Below are 10,792 nucleotides of genomic sequence, written 5' to 3'. Positions count from 1 at the left end.
AATGTAATTCGCAATTATAAAAATCACAGTTTATATTTGCATTCATGTTAATTAAAACAGGCCGGTCAAATATGTTTTTGGGAAAATTTCACTTTAGTATCTTGAACTTTGGGGATAGTGTCAAGTTAATACCCGATCTTTTAAACACAGTTGGTCCAAAACTGTTAACTAGCGTTAAGTATCATGTACAAGGACAAAAATGCACTTTACTTATCATCTAACTTTCTTATAATTCGTATCCGATCTCTAACCAATTGAAGTTCAAAGTTGCCTATTGTCATAGGCAATGGCGTAGAGATGTTACACAACTGTTGTACATACCCATTGTGAAATGCCTACACTTCTCCGACCGTTGATTTTTGAGAAAAACGAGAGGAAACAGGTGAGAATGCCCATCTGAATCGATCTCCAAGTTCCCCCAATCAAATCCGGCCGGAAATGGTGGCAGGAGGAAGAGAATTGACCCCGCTCAAAGTTGCAACTAGTGATGATATGGGGAACGAGCGGTCCGATGCCACCGATAGACACCACCAGCAAACCAAGAAAAAATATTGCATGTGCCCCATTAATAGAACCTAGGTCAACGAGGTAAAGGGCTGTGGAACAACTTACTCCTTTGTTTTCTTTTCCCTTCTCTATTGATTTTCTTGAAGCTGCACCATTTTGTTTCTCCTGGTTTTAATCCATGCTTATTCGGCTCAAATCGGTGGCTTTCCCCGCTTTCCCTCTCTTTCTCGCCATTGGTGTAACTTCCTAGCTATGGGGTTCCTTGATTTTTTGTTTCTCAGGTCTGTGCAGGAAATCGATCTTCAAAGAGAAGAGAAGAAAAATGGAAGATGGAGCTTTGAGATTAACACTACCAGGTAAAAATAACTTCACCTGTTTCCTCTAATGTTCTCAGAAAATCTCCATTCTCTCTTCTCTTGACCCAATGCACCACCCTACTGCAGTTTAACTTCACAGAAATCGCCAATTTGGGAGTGAGTGCATTCTCTACTTCGGGCTGAAACCACCTCACTGCAGTTTAACTTCTTCCAGTACTGGGGTGCACCGCATCCATCTGTTGATCCCAAATCGGTATTGGGTTGCCGCCGTTTCACCCTCCCTCCTTCCTCATCCATCTGTTGATCCCAAATCGGTATTGGGTTGCCGCCGTTTCACTCTCCCTCCTTCCTGTTCTGGTTAGAGGTGTCATTGTTTCCCCTTCTCTCCCTGTTCTGGTTAGAGGTGGGCCTACCATCTAAAGCTAGGAGACAATGAACGGTATCTCATTAGTCCAAAATCTGAAACACTTCAACTGATTCAATCTCAAGATAGAAGAATTTGGATACTATAGTGATGCATTTGAAAATTCGGGTATTAACTTGACACTACCCCAAAAGTCCAGGTACTAAAGTAAAATTTTTCCTAAATTTTTACCATTAAAACTTAAAACGCCTATGTGGCACCTAGGTATACTCAAAATAGCAATACCGCGTCACACTTCCAAACATCACCTTAGTCTCTCTATCAGCTGTAGATCAATCAACAATCAAATTTGTTTCACTCGAAACTTGCCATACAGTGATACAACCTCACTTGAGTCTTCACTCGATCCTTCTTCAACATCTTCCCCGATAACTCCTAAATCGATTCTCTAACGGCTGCTCAAAATCAACACCTTCCACCAGAACTCCACTTCAAAAGCTCTCCACTCTTAAACCTCGTAAGAAGCGATTGAATTCCAAACACCTTTGGATTTCTAGAGGAATGAATGGAATATTGCCATAACTGTAAAATGTCAGAGATTAATTTCATTAGGATAAGATTATTTTTATCTTATGCTATGTTTGGTTTGAAGGAAAAAGTAGGGAAAGGAAGGGAAAGATATGAAAACCTATACAACGTTTGTAAAGGTTTTCCTAACTTTTTCAAACCAAACACAGCCTTAATGTTATATTTTTATGCTATAATCACCAATTAAATTGTAATGCAATCAACTGATTAGGCAGATACGTTTTTTAGTACAGTTCAAAATTGTTACGGGAAATAAGAAATAATAAAAGACCAATTCTACATGACTATAAAAACACTTAGTACAAGAAATATTATCAGGGGAGGATAAAATTTTTGAGACATTTGGAACCAAAAAGAAATGGGTTCATTCCTTATGTTGGAGGAATTATGCGACTCCTTAAGCATCCTTTCATGTAGTTCCCCCCCAGTATATTCCTCTAAAGAATGTGTTAGGAAGACTTACATGTTCTAAAAGGCAAAGTCATTTGGCTATTGTAAAGTAACTTAAGGATAAAATTTTTGAGATATTTGGAACCAAAAAGGAAATGGGTTAGAATCCTTAAGTTACTTTACAATAGCCAAATGACTTTTCCTTTTAGAGCATGTAAGTGTCTTCCTAACACATTCTTTAGAGGAATATATTGAGGGGAACTACATAGAAAGGATGCTTAAGGAGTCGCATAACTCCTCTAACATAAGGAATGAACCCAAGTACTTCAATTCCACCCTAAAATCCACAAAATATACATTCCCAGAATTTAAATATATAAAAAAACCTAAATCAAAAGAAGAGAGCTAAAGATTTAAATTGAAAAGGAAATAAACAGGAAACATCCAATGTTTCTCCTAACAATAGCCACAGGTGCAATGAGCAACCTTTGTGAAAAGCAAGTGTACAAGGAGCATTTGTATCCAACATAATTAATTTTTTCTCATTCTTCATAGGGCTGCATGGCAAAACAATGACGCATTGACACTCCTAAAGCTTGTAGACAATTAAGACAAATAACTATCAAATAGAAATGCACATAGTTACCCCATGGGTTTAATTCCCAATATAGTTTTCATGTGTTGTTGCTTCACTTTTTGGGTGTGTTCTTCTTTTGGATTTTGAGAGGGGGGAAAGTTCCACTTAGGAGGAAAGTTGCCAACACTTGACTGGGACAAAAATGCCCATTTTAATATTGAATTTTTATGGATAAAATGGTCGGGAAATGGATAGTCCAAAGATTGCAGTATCTCTCTCTCTGAGCCTGAAGCAACTTTTTACGGCTTGCTAGAGAACCCTTGTCCATAATCTTCATTGCAAAATAGCACTTTGTCCCACTCAACTCTGTCACGTAGAGACTCCCAATGTCCCCACACTGAACCTCTTCAGCAGTCTGAAATGGCTAAAACCCAAGACCCCATCTTTTGTTCGGACAGCTTGGATAACTTCCCATCTCAAATCATTTGCTTTGTGAGGCTTGCTGATACTGCTACTAATGCTGCTACATGTACTCTCGTCACTCACATCACTGCTTCTAGTTCCTCTACACATGCTGCTCTTGCCACTCTCAACAAAATCATGGTCACTAATCGGCTGGTCTTGGTGAGTACTAATTCCATCACTAGCTTTGGTAGAAGCTGATCTGTCCTTTACATTTTGCTCAGATATTTTCTTTTCCAGATCATCACCAACTTCCAGTGAACCCCTAGTTATATTCACTGCAGGTGCAGGGCCTACCTTTCTTAAAGGTTCTGTTACCGTATGATCTCCCAAAGAGCTATTTGGATCAGTTTTATTGGGCAATAAGTCATCCGGCCCCTTTTGACAAGGATTTGATGATTTTTGATCCCCTGAAGCTTCTGAACAGATCTGCTTCGATGGTATAGGTTGTATGCTTCTTGGTAGATATTTTTTGGGGTAAGAAGCTCTGATTTTCTTGTTTTTGAAACCTGCGAAGGCAAGGGTCTATGAGGGTTCACTTCTGTTTGATTACCAGCTGCTTTCTGCTGCTGCTCTGAAGAATCTTTTGACAAGGATTTGATGATTTTTGATCCCCTGAAGCTTCTGAACAGATCTGCTTAGATGGTATAGGTTGTACGCTTCTTGGTAGATTTTTTTTGGGGTAAGAAGCTCTGATTTTCTTGTTTTTGAAACCTGCAAAGGCAAAGGTCTATGAGGGGTCACTTCTGTTTGATTACCAGCTGCTTTCTGCTGCTGCTCTGAAGAATCTTTGGCACTGGTTTTTGAGGCCGTCCTAAGAATGAAGACTCTTTAAGTAGAGCAAATTAATGAAACCTATCACTTATCCCTAAGTTTCAACCTCGTAGTGGCCCCCATCAACAGACCCAAATACTTCCTCGCTAACTTCACAATGAACAGCTCGAGGAGAAAATTATATCTGGTTTCAAAGATCAGAACTTTAGAGTTTTTCTTTAGCAGAGAAAAGAGTAGTACTGCTGTAGTGAGAGAAAGAACTGTTTTTGTTCTGTCCAAGCAAAATTTGAACCCATGCACTTAACCTAGAATAAAGGAAATGTAAAGGTCAGTTAAACGTTTCTTACATAATAATAATGATATTCAAAGTAAATAAAAATCACTACAACAAGACACTAATTACAAAACAGAAGAAGAGAACCTCCCTGGTCCTGCAAGAATAAAAAACCAATAGACCAGACGGCCAGGGAGATACACAAGTTACGTACAATATACTAATCCCAATACTTCCAAACTAAACATGCTAAATCACTATCCTAACCTGATCACTTCATCTTCCTAAATCGGGATTTTCCAGTTGCAGTCCTATGGTCATGTGTGAGCAACCACAAAATTATTGTAGTAGGTTAATGTTAGTGAGTTTACTTCTGTTAACTTTAGGGCTACAAACATGACAGAAATATTGAGTAACCATTTGATATGTAAGTATATCTAGAGATCCCTTTCAAGTCTCACACCAAATAAGATCACAGGGTTGTGATGGTACTAGCTTTCAAATAGTTTTAACAATCTTCAACTATAAGAACTAAAAATTTATTGACCATAGTTAAGATAGTCCATATTAAAAGTATATACTGCTAAAATAATCCTAACATTGTACACCAATAATCTAAAGGTTTGTCTTTATTACTTGGTAAGTTCCACACGAAAATGGCATTCATAGTCCATACCCTGTGTTAGCTGTTTTTCCTTTTTTTTTCTTTTATTGATAGCTCTATGTTTACATAGAAGTGTCCTTCAAGAATCAATGGAGTGTCAGGGTCCAACACATGTTTGACACAAACGTTTCATTCATTTAGGAGAGTTAGCCCATGGAACATTACAAAGAAACAAGAGTTTGCTCCTAGGAACATTAGAAAAGTTCCAATGAAATATTACCAAATCTCTCTTTAATGTTCAGTAGCATTGAGCATTTCTTTGCTATGCTCCCATCCAAATATGAAGGGTAAGAGTAAGCTAAAAGCTTAAATATAAAAACCTAGAAAGGCAACAACATGAGAAATGATTCAAATTTCATCTGTCAGATAAATATAGGATTCATCATTCATATTAAAAGGACTTCATATTAATACGTAAGATATGTAATGTTCATCTAGTATCGCTTTGGATTTTCAAGTAGAATCAATATACATAGTGTGCTTTGGAAATACTGCATAACATTTGACAGAAAATATAATTATCAAAAAAAAAAAGAAAAACATTTGGCAGCAAACAATCCATGGAGATCTCATTCTTCAACTTCAAGTTGGTATTATTTTATGACAAAACAGTGTAAAAGACAGAGCATGTTTCCATGAATGAAAACCACTTGTGTTAGTGCTTTTGAATGGTGCAAACGCTAAAGTTTGGAGAAACGAACTAGAGATCTGAGGGAGACTTGCTTTTGAATGGTGCCTACTTCACCTCATTCGGAGCTAGAGCCTCTGCTAGTTACTCTAGGGATTCAAGCCTGGGTGCAAGTCCTCTTCCATGGTGGCTTCCATTACTTCTAGTGTTAGTGCTGTCCTACTACAATGGTTCTTGGCAAGGTTCAAAATATCGATATGCCCAATACGTCGGTATGGGCGTATCAGACGAATCAATACCCTTTTTTTATACATTTTTTTATTTTTTATTTTTGCAACCGGTTTAGGGGGCCAGTTTAGGTCTCCTCCATCCCCTAGACTAGTCAGACCCCGATAATCCCACTGTAGGGGTGTATCGGAGGGGTGCCAAAGATCGATATGAGTCGATACTTTGAACCTTGGTTCTTGGTGCTAGTATCAATCAATTGACACAAGGACAATGGCCCACCGAGAAGTCCCACGAACTCAATCAATATCCCGGCATCATTGACCCAAAATCGATAGCCCTCTTCAACTTCTTTAAATTAAGGCATGTGTACCCACCCTCTTTGTCACCTGGCCATGTAAATTCGATCAACATCAAACTAGGAATCAACTAGATGCCACTAAATCCAGAGATGGACATATAGAGGAAAATAGAAGCTGAGGCAAATATCAGTAATTTTTGTCCCCACCTTCGTCATCTCTTTTGGATTTGACCCAACTGAGAATGTGTCGACCATATTCTCTCTGCTTCAGAAGTTTGGATCAGATCCCCCCATCTCTCCTCTACCTCTCCAATGGCACAAGCTGTTGAGGAAGATGGGGTCACTGTAACTTAGGAGGAGAAGCTCTATGGCCCGTCTGAAGACACTGTCTTTAGAACGTTATTTGCCCCCACTCAGTTTTACTGAGTTTGCTGTTGGGTTACAGGAAAATTCGTTCCCAGGATACAACAGAGCATTGGGCGAGAATCTGCAACTAGCAAAGTTGAAGAGTCTCCAAAGAAACATTCTGTGAGACTGTAGCAAACCGGACTGAGAGAGAGAGATAGTGAATTTCGAAATTGTGTGTTTTGGAGTCTGATTCATGCTCCTTAAATAATTTGTGAAGAGGTATGAGGAAAATGTAGGTGCTGGTTTAGAGAAGGCACCTTGAACAGTCACAATTTCAACCATTGTGACTGTTTAAAAAGTTGTTAACAGTTGGTGACTGTTAACTTTGAATTGTGCTTCTTGATCACACCCGATCGAATCATGACCGTTGATTTCATCAACGGTGATCAAAGGTCATCAACGCACCAAAACCAGAGCCGCCCATCGCGAGCCACGCGAAGTGCGAGCAAAGTGCGCCTCTAAAGCGCCTCATTGCGCCATACACACGTGTGCGCGTGCGTTGCACGGTATCGAATCCCCATACTCTCCTCTACTAATTCTAAAGAGTGTAAATCAGTTTCTATTGAAATACTAAAAACGAACATTGTAATTATCCAATGTAGGACAAGTTCAAAATTGGGTTTTTTTTTGTAAGAGAAAAACTGATTTTTCAGCCAAGTGTGCATGTGCAATTTCTCATGTAATTGACCAATCAAACACATTGGATTTAATCTCTTATGAGATTAAAATCCATCAATCCCTCACATTGATTGATCAATTACATAGTTCTCTCTCAATCCAAACTACTATGACACAGTTATGCATACAAAAGGTGTTTATCAACTTAAACCTCTTGTTAGTATAGTTATCTCAAAGTTATTGGTGGTAAGACCTTAAACCAACTACTCTCAAAACAGACCGGAGACACCTATACACATAAAAATGTTTAGTCTCTGCAAGAGTTTCAAATTTTACTCAGCACTGTTATGGCCATGTGCTTCTTTCTTGGTTTCATGAACAATCCCGAGAGCAAACCCAAACCCTCATGAGAAGTGGCACCACTTCTATGTTCATATAGGTGAAGTTCCATTATGTGCTCCGTTATTTGACACATTTCAGAACTTCATTAAGAGTTTATCTCAACCTCTCATCATAATGGACATCATTGTTTCTGTTGTGATGGGAAATTTCTCAATGTCAATGCTAACAGTCACATTGCTGTAACTTGTTGTTACCCATTAAGCCCAATACTGATGGATTTTCAGTTCAGGTTGGGTTACCATTATAGGTGACTAAGTAAAGTGTTTTAATCCCATCTCTTTGGTTGTCATTCTTATTAATTCTCTGGCTAAACCCTTGGTAAGAGGATCAACCAAGTTTTTACTTGACCTCACATAGGTTATAGTGATGACTCCATCTTGAATCAATTGCCTAACAAATTCATGTCTCAGACTTGTATGTCTGGACTTACCATTGTAGGTACCACTGTAGGCCCTTGATAGAATTGCCTTACTATCACAGTAAATGGAAATTGGAGGCATAGGACTAGGCCAAAGTTTTATATCCAATAATAAATTCCTAATCTATTCAGCCTTTTTTCCAGCAGCCGCTAAGGCTATGAATTCGGATTCCATGGTCGAGTGAGATATACAAGTTTGTCTCTTGGATGCCCAAGAGATCGCACCCCCACCAAGGACAAAAATCCATCTAGATGTGGACTTGTTATCTTTATTACCAGTAATCCAACTTGCATCAGTGTACCCTTCTAGTACAGTTGGATAATCACAATAAAACAAACCAAGTTCCAAGGTTCTCTTGAGATACCCAAGAACTCTCCCAATTGCCTTCCAGTGCTCTGCACTGGGATTACTTGTAAATCGACTAAGTTTACTTACTGCAAATGTAATATCAGGTCTGGTACAAAGCATAGCATACATCAAGCTCCCTACTGCACTAGCATACTCAAGTTGTGCAATTGCTCTACCAGTATTTTCTACTAGCTTTATACTAGAATCATATGGCGTGCTATATTCTTTAAACCCTAAATGCTTAAATTTCTCAAGTACTTTCTCAATATAATGTGGTTGGCTTAGTGCATAGCCCCTACTATGCTTTTTAACTTTTATTCCCAAGACTGTATCTACTTCTCCTAAATCTTTCATCTTGAAAACAGATGATAAGTATTTTTAGTTTCATTTATGCCAACCATATTTGTACCCACAATAAGCATATCATTCACATAAAGACACACAATTACTCCATAATTTTCAGTGAATTTTGAGTAGATGCATCTATCAGTACTATTATGCTTAAAACCAAAAGCTAGAATGCAAGAATCAAATTTCTCATGCCACTGTTTAGGTGCTTGTTTTAATCCATATAGTGATTTAACCAGTTTACAGACTTTCTTCTCATTTCCAAGAAGAACAAATCCTTCTGGTTGTTCCATGTAAACCTCTTTATTTAAATCACCATTTAAGAAAGCAGTTTTAACATTCATTTGATGAATAGATAAGTGATAAATGGATGCTAATGCTATAAGTGTTCTAATAGAAGTTGTTCTAGCCACTGGTGCATAGGTGTCAAAGTAATCAATCCCTTCCTTTTGACTAAATACTTTGGCTACCAATCTAGCCTTAAAAGTTTGCACAGTTTCATCCGTGTTGTATTTTCTTCTAAACACCCATTTACATTTTATTGGTTTTAATCCTGAAAGCAGATCTACTACCCCTCATGTGTTATTTGACATTATTGAATCAATTTCATCATTTATAGCTTCTTTTCAAAAAGCAGCATCTCTAAAGGTCATGGCCTCACTATAGGTTTTTGGATCATTTTCAATGTTTAGGACAATGGGTATTTTATTTAAAATCTTCTCTCTATCAGCCTCAACCAAAAATACAATTGACTGAGTAGAGATAAAATCTGAACCTAAGTGTTTCTCTGTTCTTTGTTTTTGACTTTTTCTAAGTCCTATTGTAGGTGTTATAGTTGTGTCATTTCTTCTTTCAGTCTCATTATTATCAACATTTTATTTTCAAAGAATTCAACATCTCTAGTTTCAATTATTATATTGGACTCTAAGTCTAGAAGCCTATAGGCCTTGTTATGTTCTGCATATCCAACAAACATACTTTTCTTAGCTCTGAGTCCTAATTTGGTTCTTTTATGATCTGAAACTCTATAATATGCTAAGCACCCCCACACTTTTAGATATGCTAAATTAGGTTTTCTTTCTGTCCATAATTCATATGGGCATTTGTTATTAACTCTAGAAACAATTCTGTTATATAAATGACAGGCTGTTAGGAATGCTTCCCCCCATAGGTTTAAGGGTGCATTAGCTTTTAACAACATGTAGTTTATCATTTCTGTAAGTGTTCTATTTTTCCTTTTAGCCAGGGTCTTATCCTTATTGTCTTTAAACCGAGACTCTTCTTCAATACGAAGGTGTTGCTGAATTTGCTCTAAGGTAAGTTCTTCAGCCTTGTGCAGAAGCTTCTTCCTGTAAACCTTCCAAGAGGGTGGAAGTTTGGCAATGATTGCTCCCACTTGGAAAGATTCAAGAAGGATGATGTTAAGGGATCGAATTTTATTGACTATCATCTGTAGTTCATGAACTTGCTCTAGTATGGGTTTATGGTCGTTCATGGTGAAGTCAAAGTATTCTGCAATAAGATACTTATTCGTACCTGCTTCTTGCACTTTGTATTTGAATTTCAGGGCCTTCCAAATTTCTTTTGGAGATGTAAGTTCCTTGTAGAAGTTGTAGAGCCGGTCTGATAAAGCATTCAATATGTGTCCTCGGCACAGAAGTGAATCTTCTTCTCGTTTGCTCTTTCCTTATTTTCTCTGAGTCTTTGTCAGTAGGTTTAGGAAGTGATTGCAGATTCGAGTCTAGCAGATAGTATAGCTTCAGTGTGGTCAGAAAGAAGATCATCTTGTCCTGCCATCGGCTGAAATTTGCTCCATCGAACTGGTATAGTTGAACAAGATCTCGGTTCATCATCTTGATTGAAGTCATGCTTGCTTCCGCCTCCATTGCAGAATAACGTTCTAAAATTGGTGGGAAAGATGGGGTCACTGTAACTTAGGAGGAGAAGCTCTGAGGCGCGTCTGAAGACATTGTCTTTAGAACATTATTTGCCCCTACTCAGTTTTACTGAGTTTGCTGTTGGGTTACAAGCAAATTTGTTCCCAGGATACAACAGAACCTTGGGTGAGAATCTGCAACCAGCAAAGTTGAAGAGTCTCCAAAGAAACCTTCTGTGAGACTATAGCAGACCAAGAGAGAGAGAGATAGTGAATTTCGAAATTGTGTGTTTTGGAGTCTG

The 10,792-nt window shown here is 38.1% G+C and overlaps 1 protein-coding gene across 2 annotated transcripts; it reads left to right on the top strand.

Annotated features, from left to right (window-relative positions):
• The first annotated feature begins 256 nt into the window (after nt 1-256).
• Nucleotides 257-3,836, top strand: LOC148855510 (uncharacterized). Of its 2 annotated transcripts, XM_088986733.1 has the most exons (4): nt 257-588; nt 789-863; nt 3,304-3,367; nt 3,490-3,836. In XM_088986733.1, the coding sequence occupies exons 1-4, from the start codon at nt 488-490 to the stop codon at nt 3,649-3,651; spliced, it is 402 nt and encodes a 133-aa protein (XP_088842859.1). In that variant the 5' UTR covers nt 257-487; the 3' UTR covers nt 3,652-3,836. The 2 variants fall into 2 exon arrangements, 1 of the variants encoding a protein (XP_088842859.1); XR_016113421.1 differs by lacking the exons at nt 3,304-3,367; nt 3,490-3,836 and adding an exon at nt 951-1,088.
• The last annotated feature ends 6,956 nt before the right edge of the window (nt 3,837-10,792 follow it).

The sequence above is a fragment of the Nelumbo lutea genome, chromosome 4 (assembly GCF_056320005.1).
Source record: "Nelumbo lutea isolate HS-2025 chromosome 4, American lotus-T2T, whole genome shotgun sequence".
Taxonomy (NCBI): domain Eukaryota; kingdom Viridiplantae; phylum Streptophyta; class Magnoliopsida; order Proteales; family Nelumbonaceae; genus Nelumbo; species Nelumbo lutea.
Note: the sequence above shows the minus strand (reverse complement) of the source record. Positions and strands in the feature narration are given on the sequence as shown.